The sequence below is a fragment of the Leptonychotes weddellii genome, chromosome 1, assembly GCF_054177405.1.
Source record: "Leptonychotes weddellii isolate Sample4059 chromosome 1, ASM5417740v2, whole genome shotgun sequence".
NCBI lineage: Eukaryota > Metazoa > Chordata > Mammalia > Carnivora > Phocidae > Leptonychotes > Leptonychotes weddellii.
Window position 1 is genome coordinate 6,442,580 of NC_138369.1, and position 16,001 is coordinate 6,458,580.

General features: G+C 53.2%; 1 protein-coding gene across 4 annotated transcripts in view; it reads left to right on the forward strand.

Moving 5' to 3' along the window:
- ILF3 (interleukin enhancer binding factor 3) overlaps positions 1 to 16,001 on the forward strand; it is a 28,077-nt gene that overhangs the window by 11,175 nt on the left and 901 nt on the right. The window contains exons 2-19 of one of the 4 annotated variants that reach the window (XM_006741047.3): positions 1,039 to 1,136; positions 1,510 to 1,739; positions 1,897 to 2,074; positions 4,109 to 4,256; positions 5,684 to 5,775; positions 6,164 to 6,259; positions 6,935 to 7,046; positions 7,467 to 7,564; positions 8,134 to 8,245; positions 8,354 to 8,464; positions 8,762 to 8,961; positions 9,360 to 9,527; positions 9,958 to 10,095; positions 10,179 to 10,355; positions 10,453 to 10,606; positions 10,754 to 10,807; positions 14,223 to 14,588; positions 15,486 to 15,614. In XM_006741047.3, the coding sequence (XP_006741110.1) occupies positions 1,134 to 1,136; positions 1,510 to 1,739; positions 1,897 to 2,074; positions 4,109 to 4,256; positions 5,684 to 5,775; positions 6,164 to 6,259; positions 6,935 to 7,046; positions 7,467 to 7,564; positions 8,134 to 8,245; positions 8,354 to 8,464; positions 8,762 to 8,961; positions 9,360 to 9,527; positions 9,958 to 10,095; positions 10,179 to 10,355; positions 10,453 to 10,606; positions 10,754 to 10,807; positions 14,223 to 14,588; positions 15,486 to 15,614 (2,566 nt within the window). In that variant the 5' untranslated portion in view covers positions 1,039 to 1,133. Of the gene's footprint in view, positions 1 to 1,038; positions 1,137 to 1,509; positions 1,740 to 1,896; positions 2,075 to 4,108; positions 4,257 to 5,683; positions 5,776 to 6,163; positions 6,260 to 6,934; positions 7,047 to 7,466; positions 7,565 to 8,133; positions 8,246 to 8,353; positions 8,465 to 8,761; positions 8,962 to 9,359; positions 9,528 to 9,957; positions 10,096 to 10,178; positions 10,356 to 10,452; positions 10,607 to 10,753; positions 10,808 to 11,255; positions 12,658 to 14,222; positions 14,589 to 15,485; positions 15,615 to 16,001 lie in introns of those variants that run through there. The other 3 variants (XM_031036429.2, XM_031036430.2, XM_031036431.2) reach the window with 3 other exon arrangements.

Genomic DNA, 16,001 nt, shown 5'->3' on the forward strand with positions numbered 1-16,001 from the left:
GGAGTGTGTGCCTTTCCAGGTGGGGCCTGTTGCCCTGGCTGGTAACTGACCAAGATCAAAGGGGCTGTGTGGTTGGATGGGATGGGTGGATTCATCTGTTGTGTATTACCGTAATGGATTTTTTGTTGTTGTTGTTTACTCATTTGGAAGATTTCAGTGTGGACCAGACTGTTTGCACAGAGTGGGAATTGAGTAGGTTGTAGTCAGCATGTTATTTAGAGCCCAAGATGGTAATTACAGCTGTGCTTGCCCTGAAGACTTTTTTTTTTTTAAAGATTTTATTTATTTATTTGAGAGAGAGAATGAGAGAGAGAGAGCATGAGAGGGGGGAGGGTCAGAGGGAGAAGCAGGCTTCCCGCCAAGCAGGGAGCCCGATGCAGGACTCGATCCAGGGACTCCAGGATCATGACCTGAGCCGAAGGCAGTCGCTTAACCAACTGAGCCACCCAGGCGCCCGCCCTGAAGACTTCTGTTGCGCACTTGCGTTCTGTCGGCCTCTCCAAAATGGAACCCACAGGTGTGGCCACGTGGTGCTGTGGTCACATCCACCTGATGTTTCAGAAGGTTCTTTCCTTCCGGTTTATAGAAGCTCCTGTCTCATGCTTTCCTTCCATTTTTTTCATTACCCTCAAAGACCAGAGCTCCTTCTGTCTCTTTTCCTTGTCCAAACACCAAGAGTTTGCTGAACATTTGTATTGTTACCTTTTATTGGAGACTCATTGGTTTTTTATTTTTTTTTTATATTTGTAAAAACTGGCATACTTTGCATGAAAAAAAGATGAAAGAAGATGAAGTAGAAAGAGTGGGAAGTCAGAGTTGGCTTCTGGAACCAGCTGTTTTCATTTTTAGGGGATTTGTAATTAGTTGTTTGTACCTCAGCTTAGCAGTGGTTACTTGGAAATAAAGATGTGCTCTGCTGTGTTACTGGGGCCCCTTCACGTGGCTGCACCACTGTCTTTTGTCCTATTCAGTGTCTGGCTGCTAAAATTCATCCATCTATGAAATATATGAAACTAAAAAGATTTTCTGATCTTATAGATAGTTGAAGTATTGATAACACCAAGGAAATCTGTTACAATTTGAAAAGATAAGCAAACATTTGATTTCCAGACACTACAGCAAAAGAAGTAAAAATGGTAAGTTTTTTTTTTATCTTATTTCTTTATTCGTATTTAGAGATGTAGCATTTCCCCAAGGCATTTGATCCTCATGTTTTTTCATTAGACTTCTTGAATTATAAAATACTACTACATAGTGTCAAGAGTTCACACGTATATACATACAGACACACATATGAAGTTGAGTGTGCCGCCTTTCTCTCAACTGCCTTGAGAATGAACAGCTGTTCCCTCTGGTTGTCCTGCTTCTCAGACCTTCAGTAGTGGTCGTGTAGGGGGCCTACTTTGACACAAATGATAAGGCATAATTCTGAGTTGGGCAGCTTGAAAGATGAGTGGAGGGTTGCTCGATGTCTCTGCAAGGTTTTTAACTGAGTGTTCGCATTTCCAGCGTCCAATGCGAATTTTTGTGAATGATGATCGCCACGTGATGGCAAAGCACTCTTCTGTTTATCCAACCCAAGAGGAACTGGAGGCAGTCCAGAACATGGTGTCCCACACAGAGAGGGCTCTCAAAGCTGTGTCTGACTGGATAGACGAACAGGAGAAAGGCAGCAGCGAGCACGCGGAGTCCGAGAATGTGGATGTGCCCCCAGAGGATGAGACCAAAGAAGGGGCTGGGTACGTTTGAGGTTTTGGAGGGTGGGGATCCTTCCTAGAGAGTCTGGCCAGCATGGGAGTGAGCATCTTCTTTTCTAAGAAACTCCAGCCTTTCCACGGCCTCTGGGTTCTGGCTGCACGGAATCCCTCACTGAGCGTACTTTGGTGTGTCCCTCAGGGAGCAGAAGACGGAGCACATGACCAGAACCCTGCGGGGTGTGATGCGCGTTGGCCTCGTGGCAAAGGGCCTGCTGCTCAAGGGGGACTTGGATTTAGAGCTGGTGCTGCTATGTAAGGAGAAGCCCACTACCGCCCTCCTGGACAAGGTGGCTGACAACCTCGCCATCCAGCTCGCTGTGAGTGTGACTGCCTCCACGGGGCGGGGTCAGGTCATGCTTGTTGAGGACGGCGGGACAGGAAGAGAGGCCGGTTTGTGCTGTGCACTAGGAGGCACACTACAACCCCCCCCCCTTGCACGTGCTTGCGCATGCCTTATCCATAGGTGATGGGCAGGATGTCGCAGGGCTGCTAAGGTCCTGGTGCCTGATTGACCGAGATGGGCCCAGACACTCTGTCAGCCGGGAAAGGCTCGGTGCCTACCATGTGGTGGGCTGCACTGTTGGGGGCTACACCGGGCTAGAGCTCTGAATCCACGTTCAGTGGGGTGGATGGGCGGATAGAAGGTATAACGATTAACTCTTCCTCCCTGATCCAAAACTGGACATAAGAACTTTTTAAAAACCAGCTTGCTTATTTCATTACAAAAGTGTTGCATAAGTAATAGTCTCTGATATTTCTTGAGAATTGACTACACCACACCCTAGGCCAGGTGTGCTGTTTATATGTGTATCATTTTCTTCTCACAACGACCCTTGGAGATAGGATTTTATCGTCCGAGTATTTTAGGAGATGTGACTAGGGCGCAAGGAGCTGAGTGGTTGATCCCAGGATCCCTGGTTGTGAGTCCTGGGGTTTTAGGACCTCCATGCGTCCCCACCGTGTGCTGCATCCTTGGGACACACTCACCCTCAATTTAGCAACAGTAGCAGCAGAAGAATAAAGTAACGAAACAAAACTAAGAAATCACATTCCTTAGGGAAAGGCACTGTTCATTTCCATATGTAAACATGGATTTTTTTTTTCCACATGTAACTGATAATTTGGGATTTAGGGTAGAGGTCAGAATTGAAATGTGGAGCTAATGCAGTTCAGTAGATACTTCTGGAGAGCTGTATTTCAGGTGAATGAAGCACTAAACTTTTCTGTTTTGGTGGTAATTTTATGTTAATTTTAATCCATGTCTATCAAAAGTATATTCGTTGATGAAAATTACGTTGTTGTAAATGTTTCTAAAGGAAAGACATCTTTTGTAAAAAGTCTTTAAAGAAAGATACAAATAAAGTGTGTTTTTATTGATTCAGATTAGTGGTTTTTGACTGGGGCGATTTTGCCCCCCACAGAGGACATTTGGCGAGTTGGAGACAGTTTTGGTTGTCACGGGGGCGGGGGGGAGTGGGGTGCTGCTGATCTCCGCTCGGTGGGGGCCGGAGATGGCTGCTCAGTGTCCCGCACGGCGGACGCTGGCCCTGCAGCCCAGAGGCTGGCCCAGCAGCCCAGAGGGTCCCTAGTGCTTAGGTGGAGAACAACCCCAGTTTAGATCTTTCAGTGTGCATTTGTCTTCCCCTCAATGTGGTATTTCCTTTATGTTTTCCCTAACGAAAACTGTAAGAGTTTGAATTTTCTTCATTAAGGCACATATAAACTGGTAGAAAGGAGAAAGCAGAAGCCAGGTGAACACCCTTTTGTAGAAACATGCGTTTGCAGCAACCACATGCTTTTCTGTGTGTGCATCATATGATACAGATTACCTTACTACACTGTTTCTTTCCACATTGATGGCTGCTCACCCCAGGAGGGAAACACCAGTGGTGGATTCCGCTCAGCTGGGGGTTGTATTTGCACGTGGTGTCTGTGTAAGCCTCCTGCAGCCTGGTGGTTTAGGTCTTGTCAAGAAGTCCATTTTATACATTAGAAACCAGCATCTGAATGAGATGAAGTGACTTGCCCAGAGTTACCCAACTACCAGGCGACAGAATGAGGATTCACACTCTTGTCTCCTTCTCCCAGCCCCTGAAGTGTTACCCATCGCATTGTAAAGCTCCCCATGAAAAATGCCTTCTCTGCGCAGTTAGAGACCTCCACTCTGGAGTACCCAGAAAATGGCCAAAGACCTGGTGGGCAGAAGGGAGGTCCTGATCCCCTAGATGAAGGAGCTGCTGTCCCGTCACCCTGCAAGAAGCTGACGTGTGCTGTGGTAACCAGTGAGACAGAGCTGTTGATTGCCTGCCTTGAGGAGGAAGTGTGTTTGAAAGTTGCATTCTCTTTTGTAGGCGGTCACAGAAGACAAGTACGAAATACTCCAGTCTGTTGACGATGCTGCGATTGTGATAAAAAACACAAAAGAGCCTCCATTGTCCCTGACCATCCACCTGACATCCCCTGTTGTCAGAGAAGAAATGGAGAAAGTATTAGCTGGAGGTAGGGAGGCTGAGAAAGGCCAGCAGGACTGTGGAAACTTGGTGTTCCCTCGCCAGGCAAATGTGCTATTCAGTTTTAGCCTGCTTTGGTAAAAGGCTGTCGGTGTAGCTTTGACCACCTGTAGACTCTGAGATCACATCTCCCGTGCAGTTTCAGTACTTGGGAGTTTGACAAAACGGTTGCACTAAAAGTGAGTAGCACTTTTCATAGAGGATTGCACCATTTTTTGTTTATCTGAATCCTTGAGTGTTCTCATCAGTGTTAAACTTGGTTTTTCTGTTGAGCGTTCTCTGGCCTTGGAAAAGTGTGTCCCTGGTGATTTTATGGCTTTTAAATTCTGGAAGACTACCAGATGGTTTCTGCATGAACATCACGTTGGAGTCGTGCAAACAGCTTGTGTCGCAGCAGAACCGAGGGCTGCCTCGCTTGGCCTCGCTTGGCCTCTTCCAGGGGCCGCTTTTATCAGCTGCCGGGATTGAAATGCAAAGAGCTGGTACAGAGTTTTGGATAAAGTTGTAAACGGTTGTGTGATTTGCAAACCAAAACCTCAGAGGCTCATAATACTTTCGTAATTCAGAGGCCACCAAGGGCCCCTCCTGTGTCTCTTCTGCGAGGATGGTTTTTATCGGCGCTCACGCCGCAGAGCGGAGGTGAGCGGAGGTGACGGTCGCAGGCCTTATCCAAACCCCTGACACCCAGGTGGCGGCAGTGACAGCTCTCCAGTTCTGCTGCAGCAGAGGCTCACACCTTGCGCCCTTGTTGCTGTTCTTTGATTACCTTTGGTTCTGATACCTGATTCCAATGATCAATTTAGGGACTCTGGACCTTTGACCAACAGGACTCTCTCTGTCAAGGGCTGGGGCTAGGGCAGTCCCGCCTGGTGGGCGGAGGTGGTCCCCCTTTGCCGCAGATGCCTCAGGGGATGGCCGTTGTGGGAAGCAGAGAGGGAGTTCATTTCCACTCCCCCCCCACCTCTTTTGGTGCTTTTGTTTTTGTTTTTTGGGGGGTTTTGTTTTGTTTTTGTTTTTATTGGTTTTTTTTTTTCTTTTTGTTTTTTGGGTTTTTTTGCTATTGAAATTTTTAGCATAGCTCATTTATCGGGAGATCATGGGGAGGAAGCAAGGTAATTGTCTATTAGAAGATAGGATCCACCTATCTGTCCCCCTCCCCCATGGGATGATTCCTTTTAGAGTAACTTCCCACTTTTGTTCTTGTTTTTGTTTTTTTTGGAGGGGCCTCCAATTTTTGCGATCTCCTCAGGGCAGAGTTAAATGCACTCTAGCTTCTCCTTCCCTGGTCTAGGGTGGAGATGACTTGAGATTCTGGGAGCCTCAGCTGCCCTTTAGGAAGCTGCCACATCCCCTTTCCACCTGACAGAAACCCCTTGGTCAAACTGTACCTTGTCTTCTTATTCCATCCATGAATAGAAACGCTATCAGTCAACGATCCCCCGGACGTTCTGGACAGGCAGAAATGCCTTGCTGCCTTGGCGTCCCTCCGACACGCCAAGTGGTTCCAGGTTTGCATTTTGTTCTTCTCTTTGTCTTTTGGTAGAGAATTCCTCAGTTTTAACTTGGCTAACTTGCACCATAAAGTTTCGGTAACGTTGAAGATCGCCGCGCCGAGCTTAGCACCTGCAGGCGTGCGGTTGCTAACGGAGCGCGCATAGACAAATTTGACGTCCCCAGAGGAGGCTTGTGACTGAGTAGGCGGGCTGCTGCTGCTTTGTGCCAAGGGTAACCTGTTCTCATCCACATGGTGAAACCGCTGCTGACCACACACTTGATGGTCTTGAACGTTCACCGTTTACCCTTGACAAAGTAGCACCCTGAGACTTGTGTTTTTCATGTTTGCCTTGTGTTTAAGGGAGGTTCCTTGGTATAAAGAGCCTGTGCTTTGTTCTCTAGGCCAGAGCCAACGGGCTGAAGTCGTGTGTCATTGTCATCCGGGTCCTGAGGGACCTGTGTACCCGCGTGCCCACCTGGGGTCCCCTCAGAGGATGGGTAAGGCACCTTGTAGCTCTGGCCACTTGAGGGTCAGATATGCAGAGATGTTCTCCCATATCCCAGGAATGTGTTGCGATAACTGGGCTGGAGGGGCCCTCTGGGGTGTGGCCGATGGATCCCCGTACTAGCCATTTATTGAGCAGCTACTTTGTGCCATTCCCTGGGTGGGGGATGAGAGCTAGAACAGGACGGCCATCCCCATTCTGGCCCCCCCCCCCCAGTGGTGGACACAAGCTCAGCCTAGGGAGGGGGCCGGCCAGGTAGCACGTTTACTGTGACACCGTTCTCCACGAAGAATTTTTGTAGCTGTTCTTGGACAGGGATCAGCAAAGTGGGGCCCATAGGCCAAATCTGGCCAGCTGCCTATCTCCGCCCGTAGTTATAGGGTTTTTATATTTTTAAGCGGCTACATAATAAATATAAGTACCTACATAACCGCCTCAGCTTGGCCTCTTGGCTCACATAGTCTGACAGATTTACTGTTTGTCCCTTTAAGGAAAAGTCACCAAGCCAGGCTGTAGTTGTCCTGATTTCAGTTTAGCCTCAACTTGTGAACTTGGAGGGCTTTGACACCCCTCCCCCCAAAAAACACACACACACATAGTGACAGCTCCTCAGTGTCGGCTGACCACCTCCTGGACACTGGAGCTAACTGTCCCTCTTGCCTTTCAGCCCCTTGAGCTTCTCTGTGAGAAGTCCATCGGCACGGCCAACAGACCAATGGGTGCCGGCGAGGCCCTGCGGAGAGTGCTGGAGTGCCTGGCGTCGGGGATCGTGATGCCAGGTTGGGGCCTTGTGCTTTGCAAGTTGCAGGGAAAGGACAGGGATTGAGGCCCTGAGGCCGCTTCCTGGTGGGTCCCCCGACTGGGTTAGGGCAGCAGCAGCCCCGTGTCCCCCTAGGGCTGAAGCATGTGACTACCCTCTTGCACCATCATATCCAGCCCTGTGCCGGCTCCGCAGCTGTGACTCAGGGCGGATCCGGGGCAGTGGTGACCCACTCCCACGCGAGCTCCTTGCTCTGAGACACGTGGATTATTTATCTCATGGGCTGGACGCCGAGTGGGTCACCGAGCTCAGCGTGTTTTCCAGAGCTGGGTGTGGATGGGGCGTGGGGGGTAACGCACCTGGTTCCCTCAGGCAGCACAACTCTTCCAAGATGCTAAAAGATAATCCTCTGCATATCTTCCTTGTTTCCTGCCTTCAGATGGTTCTGGCATTTATGACCCTTGTGAAAAAGAAGCCACTGATGCTATTGGGCATCTAGACAGACAGCAACGGGAAGATATCACACAGAGTGCGCAGGTATAGTCTTCGCCATTGCCACCGTGAGCCCTTACCCAGGCTGTAATCGCTGGCTTCCAGTTCCGTTACTGGGTATTCTCAGGGTAGCCGCTGGACTCATAGGCTCAGGTTGGGGACCGAAGGTGAAGGGATTGTGCCTGATACAGGGCGCCCCAACCTGGGCTGCTTCTTTCCCTTGGCGCCATGCGTGGTTGTCGCCTGTCCCCTCAGCCTGCTCGAGTGCTATTTTTGGACACCGAGCTCAGTGGGGAGATGTTATTTGCAGTGTGCACTGCTCCAGGGTCCTTCCCTTGCAGGCCCACCACGTGGCTCCGTGTGGCAACCAGTCCCCAGGTTGGGGTCTCCTGTATTCCTCTCAAGGGGGGTGATCACAGGCTGGCCTTCCCCCACAGCAAGGTTGGGCCCTGGCAGTCAGGCCCTCCCCTGGCTGTTGGGGGACCCCTTGCTGTTGTAGGGGAAACCGTTAGCAACCCCCTCAGCTCCCACCCCTTCCAAAAGGCGTTAGTGAGCGCACAGTCCCTGGCGGGGAGCACAGGGCGGCTGAGTCAGGTCCTCTTCCCCTCCTCCAGCATGCCCTGCGACTCGCTGCGTTCGGCCAGCTCCATAAAGTTCTGGGTATGGACCCTCTGCCTTCTAAGATGCCCAAGAAACCAAAGAATGAAAACCCAGTGGACTACACAGGTAAGCACGCCGCAGGGGCCCGGCCCCAGGCTGGTGGTGTCCGCGTGGGCTGCTGGCAGGAGCACAGGAGGGATTCTCAGCCTTTTCTCTTGTGATCTCTTCCTTCAGTTCAAATCCCCCCCAGCACCACGTATGCCATTACGCCCATGAAGCGCCCGATGGAAGAAGATGGGGAGGAAAAGTCTCCCAGCAAAAAGAAGAAGAAGATTCAGAAGAAAGGTACTAGCATTGGTTTCTAGTCCTTAGTGTGTCTTTCCTCTGGCTCAATTAAGAGTCATCCCGAAGTGGTGAGATGCTTGCTTTTGCCTTAATTTTCTCAGACAGGATATCGCAGCCCGTTGTTAAATGACTGCTTGTTGTGGGGGTCTGGAACGCAAGTGGGGTGGCCACGCTGGGAGCAGCGTGGGTGAGGCCTTGGCCAGCGTGGGCTCCCAGGCCACCGGGCCGTGCGACAGGAGGTCGTCCGGGGAGTGCTGACTGACGGTCCAGAACAGTGTTGGGGTTCTCTCTCTGTAGAGGAGAAGGCAGAGCCCCCTCAAGCTATGAACGCCCTCATGAGACTCAACCAGCTGAAGCCAGGCCTGCAGTATAAGCTGGTTTCCCAGACCGGCCCGGTGCACGCCCCCATCTTTACCATGTCTGTGGAGGTGGACGGCAGCTCATTCGAGGCCTCCGGACCATCCAAGAAGACGGCCAAGCTGCACGTGGCCGTGAAGGTAAACATGGGCAGGGTCGGGCACCCAGTGCTTGTTCTCTGCACAGCAAAGCACTTCTGCATTTTGGGCTCCTGTGGAGCTGTCCGAGGCTATCGAAACCCTCAGCGAGGACAACTCAAGGCTTAGAGAGGGTGTGTGAACACTGAGTTGAGATGTTTAAGTGTCTGCCAAGTCACACATGGAAGAATGGCTTCATCGTTGTGGTTGACAGGCAGAGTCCCCAAATGTAGCTGGGCAGCAGGGTTTCGGGGGATGGGGGAGACAGCCTCCAGTTGCTGGCTGCCACCCTAGGAGCCTCTGATTCAGGATCCTGGGGAAAGGGCGGAGATCTTTGTAGATGACCCTGGTGCTAAGTCCCCCTCCCTAACTGGGGAGCCTTGCGGGTGTCCCTCCTGCAGGTGTTACAGGACATGGGCCTGCCTACCGGCGCAGAAGGCAGAGACTCCAGCAAGGGGGAGGATTCCGCTGAGGAAACGGAAGCAAAGCCGGCCGTGGTGGCCCCTCCGCCTGTGGTGGAAGCCTCTTCGACCCCCAGTGCTGCCTTCCCCTCAGATCCCACCGCCGAGGTGAGCACATGGTGGGGGCCGGCAGCTCTGTGTCCTTTGAGCCAGCATGGTTACTGGTTCTTGTTACTCACGCCCCCTCCTCCCCCCAAAGAGTAGCTTCCAGTCTAGGGGCCTGCACGGGGAGCTGGGTGTGAGCCTTTGAGCCACCACCAAGAGGGCCCTGATGATGCTGACCCAGCGCCCAGGGCTGCAGTGGGATGGCCCTCGGTCAAAGGCCGGCCATGCCCCAGAGAGAGGATGCGGGTGGAGGCAGTCCTGTTGCTGGGAGGCCCTCAGATGACTTCCAGAGGCTGGGAGGCGAGGGTGGTGCGGGACAGCAGGGAAAATGGAGTGGAGGGGCCTCTCTCATGTTTGGGGGGCAGCTGCCCTCCTCCACATGCCGGAAGACCCTTAGCTGAGTTTTTTGGTTTTCTTTTCTGTTTCCCCTGAGAACGTAAAACAGCAGGGGCCGATCCTGACCAAGCATGGCAAGAACCCTGTTATGGAACTTAACGAAAAGAGGCGTGGCCTCAAGTATGAGCTCATCTCCGAGACCGGGGGCAGCCACGACAAGCGTTTCGTCATGGAGGTGAGCAGCCGGCTCCCCAGGAGAGCACTCCTGCCCCAGGGGGAGGCACCGGGCCATGCTGACCATGCGTCTGTTCTTCCTAGGTCGAGGTGGACGGACAGAAGTTTCAGGGTGCTGGCTCAAACAAAAAGGTGGCAAAAGCATATGCCGCTCTTGCCGCACTAGAAAAGCTATTCCCTGATGCCCCTCTCGCCCTGGAAGCCAACAAGAAGAAGAGAGCCCCCGTCCCCGTCAGAGGTGGACCGAAATTTGCTGCTAAGGTAAGCAGTTGGCCCGGCCGTCTCTGGCCTTAGCTCGAGTTCTCCTGGGGTTGGAGTGCGAGGTGAACGCCCCTCGTCTCTGTTCTCTCCCCTGCAGCCACATAACCCTGGGTTTGGCATGGGAGGCCCCATGCACAATGAAGTGCCCCCGCCCCCGAACCTTCGAGGGCGGGGAAGAGGAGGAAACATCCGAGGTCGAGGGAGAGGGAGAGGCTTTGGTGGCGCCAACCATGGAGGCTACATGAACGCTGGTGAGGACCCTTGCCTTGTGTTGGCCCGTGGACCCTGCTTGCTCGCTGGAGCGTGCGGGGCCCCTGGGGTCAGGCCGAGACGGCGGGAGAGCAGGGGCAGGGCAGACTCCCCTTCCAGCCCTGTAACCCTGTGTGTGTTCCTTCCAGGCGCGGGATATGGCAGCTATGGGTATGGAGGCAACTCGGCGACAGCAGGCTACAGTAAGTGTGTGTTTCTCTTTGTCTGAGGTTGGGGAGAAGCTACAGGTTAGCTGCCACACCTGAGTTAGAGCAGGGCGGCCCAGCAGCAGCAGCCTCCCTGAGATTTAGGAGTGGCACGCACCTCTTCTCAGGGGTTAGGGCAGACGATCCTCCAGCCCCGTCCTGCAGAAGTGTAATTTGTTCTTTAAATGTTAACACACATATTTGTGTGACTTGAAATTTTCTTAAGAGTCAGGATTTTAAATTTCTCTGCTGTAAGCCATGCGAAGCACCAGTCCTCTGATGATGCTTTTCCTGACAGTGCGCAGCTCTTGTCTTGAGAAGGAGCCTTCATTGGGGGGTTACAGGAGCAGAGAAATCTAAAACATGAATTTCAAATGTGGCGCTCTGTGCCATTTTTCAAAAGAATTCTAATTTTTTTTCTCTGCTCTGTCTCCCCCTTTTGTAGGTGACTTTTTCACAGACTGCTACGGCTATCATGATTTTGGGTCTTCCTAGAGCATCTAAAAGTATTGCACACAAAATCAACTTTTTACTCCAATTTTCTCGAACTCCAAAACCCAAAGTGTCCGTGCTGTGCCCCTGTGCTTCACTGGGTTTCTCAACCGTGGCTTGTCACCGCAGCTTGTCTGAAACTCTTAGCCTGCAGAATTTAAGACAATGGCAGTTTTTATCGTGATTTGCCTTTGAACTTGGTCATATTGAAGTTCACAATAAGTGGAAAACAATTCTCAGAGAATGCATTTTTGTGCAGAATTGCACAGAATTCTAGAGCCAGCGCTGGTCAGCATCAAGGCAAAAGCCCACCTTTGCTTTTTATGGAAAGCATTACTTTATTTAAGAGACAGATAATGATGCATTTTAATCTACCTTTGTCTTAATTTACAGCAGGTTTTGTATGAATTTTTAACCTTTTAACAAATTCCCACATCTGGTTGATGCCTTTGACAGTAATGAAAATGATTTTATCACATCTGAATCCAGAGCAACTGGCTTTTTTTTTCTTCTTCTTCTTCTTCTTTTTTTTTTTTTAAATAAGCTTGTAAAACGTTGGGAACATTGGGAATTGTACATTGTGCTAAGTTAACCTCTCCCGCCTTTTGTAAATGCTCTGGTGGGTTCTTGTTTGGGGGTGTGGTATTTTGTGGCTGGTTTAGTTAGAGGTGAACTCTCAAAGGTATCAAAACTGTGCTTCCATTATTAGTGCAGGAAACAGACAGGCTTCAAGGGAGAGAGAACGTGGAATTTTGCAAGTCCTAATCACAGCTGCAAATGCATGGGATTCTAGAGTTTGTTTGTTTTAATGGGGCTTTAAAATAATTAAGCAGAAAGACTTAATACGCAGCCCAGTTCTCCCTGTGAGGACCCAGTGCTGCTGGGTATGCAGCCATGATGGATTCCAGAAGGTCTGGAATCTTCTGCCCTCTCACCTTTGGGTGCAGGCTGGAGTTTCTGACTTCTCCCTGTACGCAGAGGCACATGGAGGCGATAGCGTTCTTCACCGAGACCCCCGTTTCCCAGTGGCAGTCCCTTTTGGAAAGAGCACGGTTCAGCTCTGGTCAGCAGTCCTTTGCAGCAAAGCCTGCCTTTGCGTTGACTTGCAAGATTTTGCGTTTTTTCAGGCAAAAAGTGGTCAAAACGGTTACTATATAATTTGTTCCCAGAGGTTTGAAACATTCAGTGAAACTTTTTAAAACTTTGCATGATGTATTTTTTTTTTTTTTTAGAAAGTTATTGTTTGAGAATAATGTCTTTTTATACCAGGAAATAGTTATCCTGAAATGACGTTGAAAACTTCTCCTTCCCTTTATTTTTTTTTAATCAATACATGTTAAAGTAACAAGTCCTCAGTACTTGGCGTCTTCATTCATTCCTGTGCTTGAGGAGGGGCGCTGAGGTGCTCAGTTTAGGCCGTGGGGCAGCTGAGGTGGCGGGGTTCTGAGAGGGGGTCTGAAGAGGACCTCCTGTCCTCCAGCCTCCTTGCCAGGCCTTCGCATGTTTGCTCTCTTGCATTGTGGACCATGCCCTTCTCCTTGGTGTTTTTGGCTTTGTGATGGGGGCGGGTGGAGGGGTGGAGGAGGCCACCTGAAGAAAATAAACTGATGTCACAGATCAGTTTTATCCAAATTATTGTTCCAGCAACCCAAGACCTAGCAGTGTGGGGTGCACATCTGCAGCGGGTGGGAGGCATGGGATGACTCCCAAATTAACTCTACCCAAAAGGTGGGGGAACCCTTGGTGCTAAATATGGGAAGGAAGGTTGGCTGTGTGGGAGTGTCCCCTCCCCCTCCCAGTCACCCTGGGCTCAGCGGGGTAGCTCCAGGCCGTCTGTAGACTGAGGCAGCACCAACCGGCGAAGGCGTGCCCACAGGCCCACCTACCTGCCCCACCAGCCAGGAGCCCCACTGGCCCCGTGTGAGCGCTGGGGATTGCTCTGCTGGGCTTGAGAGCCACCCACTCGGCCTGGCCTCCCCTTCCTCCCACCTCACCTTCGCTGACCCATCCCCCATCGGCCCACCTGAGTGTCTGGTGGGGACAGGGTGTGGACGTACCTGTCTTGTGGGATGGGATCTACACGGAGGACCAGAGGAGGGTCTTACTGTGACATTCTCAGCTTCAGGGTCTGAGAATGTGGCGGCCTCCCTGCACGCTTGTCAATCCACGCTCGGTCCGCCTGCCCCTGGCAGCTGTGCTGGGAACCAAGAGGGGCCCTCTGGGGGGGCCATCTGCGGCTGTAACCGGAGGCCTGGCCTGGATGTTCGGATCCCAGCTTTTTAGCGAGCCTCCCCATGAGAATCACTCCTAAGTCCTACGTTTGCACCAGTCACACCAGGGAGACGCCCCCAGGTCATTTGACTAACTCTCCATTTACTTCTCCAAGAGCCACATCAGACCAGTTGTTCGTCCAGGAGTGACACCAGTTTCCGGGGCCTTGTTAAAGAGCATCCCTTGGGGTTCCCCAGGCCTTTGACTGCAGAGCCTCTTCCCAGCACAGCAGGGGGGCGGTGGGGGTGGCCGGCTGCTTCTCTGGGGCTTTGCTTTCCCTGTCACCGTCGGGGACATCTGGGTAACAGCTAGTCATGAATGTCATCTCGCGCTCGGAGCTCATCTCATTGTAATGTTGACATCCGCTGCAAAAGCTGCTGTTGGCGCGCTGTCCTGCGGCTGCTTGGCAAAGATCCATTGTTGTCGTCAGCTGATGGGGGAGTGGCGCTGAAGGCTGGACCAGCCCAAACCCGGCTGCTTTAAGGACCCGAGCCACTGCTCCTCGCTCTCCTGCCTCTGGCCCTCTGCCCTGGCCCCGGGCAGCGGGGCTTGTGGGTCAGCCTTCAGGACCCACAGCTGCCACCTTCCCTGTCTTTGCCCTCCCCCGTCTCCCCCCATCCTCCGCCTGACCCGCTGCCTTCCTGTTTAGGTCAGTTCTACAGCAACGGAGGGCATTCTGGGAATGCCGGTGGTGGCGGCGGCGGGGGCGGTGGTGGCTCCTCCGGCTACAGCTCCTACTACCAAGGCGACAACTACAGCTCACCGGTGCCCCCGAAACACGCCGGAAAGAAGCAGCCGCACGGGGGCCAGCAGAAGCCCTCCTACGGCTCGGGCTACCAGTCCCACCAAGGCCAGCAGCAGTCATACAGCCAGGGCCAGTACGGCAACTACGGCCCCCCGCAGGGCAAGCAGAAGGGCTATAACCATGGACAAGGCAACTACTCCTCCTACTCAAACTCCTACAGCTCCCCCGGGGGCGGGGGCGGATCAGACTACAGCTACGAGAGCAAATTCAGTGAGTTGGCTTCCAGGGCCCCGAGGCCTGGCCGGGGTCCGGGCCCGCGGCGCACCCCGTGGAGTGTCGGAAGTCGGCCTTTGCCCTGGCCTCTCGCTCAGGGACTGGAAGGAAGCCGGGTGGTGCTGGCTGCTGGGCGGGCTTTAGGGAAATCGTGGAGGCCGAGTGCCCTTGGCCCAGATCCTCGCCGTTCCCTTCCTGTGGTGGTCTCCGAAGGCGGGTCTAGCGGAGGCCCCTGTGCCAAGGAAGCCTGTGCGTTGAGGCTGGGGCACAAGGGTGGAGTCTGTGAGTCGGGGCCGGCTGCTCCGCGGGGAGCTCTGGGGATGGGCCTGGGGACAGCCTTGCCTCCAGCCCCCAAAGAGCCCGAGTCACTTCTCTGCCCCGCCTCTCCCTCCCCCTCATGCCCACACCCAGCAGGCTGCAGCTGAGCTGGTGGCCGAGCTAGGAAAGCGTAGGTGGGCGCTTGTTTTCTGTGATGGGACACTGGTCCGCAGGCGGGCCAGGGACTTTAAAGAAGCCGTGCTCTCTGTGTGGGGGGGCCAGGGGACACTGGGTGTCTGGTGGCAGCTGGGTGGGAGGAGAGGAAGCTGCCGTGTGGTTCCTGAACTGCTGGGAAGCTTGGGTTGGAGGAGTAGGTGGGAAGGCAGGATGCAGCTGGGCGTCCGAGCTTGGTGAGTGGGCTGACCCAGGGCACGATGACCTTGCAGGGCTGCAGCCGGGCCCCTGGCAGTCCTCAGCCGAATGGACGTGTGCCAGATGAAAGCAGATGGGACAGGGAGATTTGTAAAGGCCCGTGGTCCCAACCTGCCACTTCCAGGGCCATAGCACGAGGATCCCAGACCACCCCAGCCGTGTCTTTGCCAAGGCCCCTTAACCACGCTGTCTTCTCTCCCCCAGACTACAGTGGTAGTGGAGGCCGGAGCGGCGGGAACAGCTACGGCTCAGGCGGGTCGTCCTACAACCCAGGGTCACACGGGGGCTACGGCGGTGGCTCTGGGGGCGGCTCCTCATACCAAGGCAAACAAGGTGGGCCTGGATCGGCAGGTGGCACAGTACGGTGGGGGGGGTCCGGTGATGAGGGGCATCGCCTGGCGTGGACAGGCGGGTGGCGTAGGCAGGGCTGCGGTGGCACCTGCCGTCTGGCTTCCATGTGGGATGAGAACAGGAAGAGGGAGACGCGGGCACACGGGCTCAGGCATACCTCCAGCTTCCTGGCTTTTCAGAAGCCAGACGTCCAGATGTTGCCTTGGTCTTAAAATGATGGCGCCTGTATGGAAAATGCTCACAACACCGAGGCCCAGACAGCCTGCTGTGTGGCCTCTGGTTCAGGGGCTTCAGGCTCAGCCTTGTGCTCGGGCGGCCCCCAGAGACAGCTCCCGCTGCCGCTGTCTGTACAGGACAGATCCCCACCGC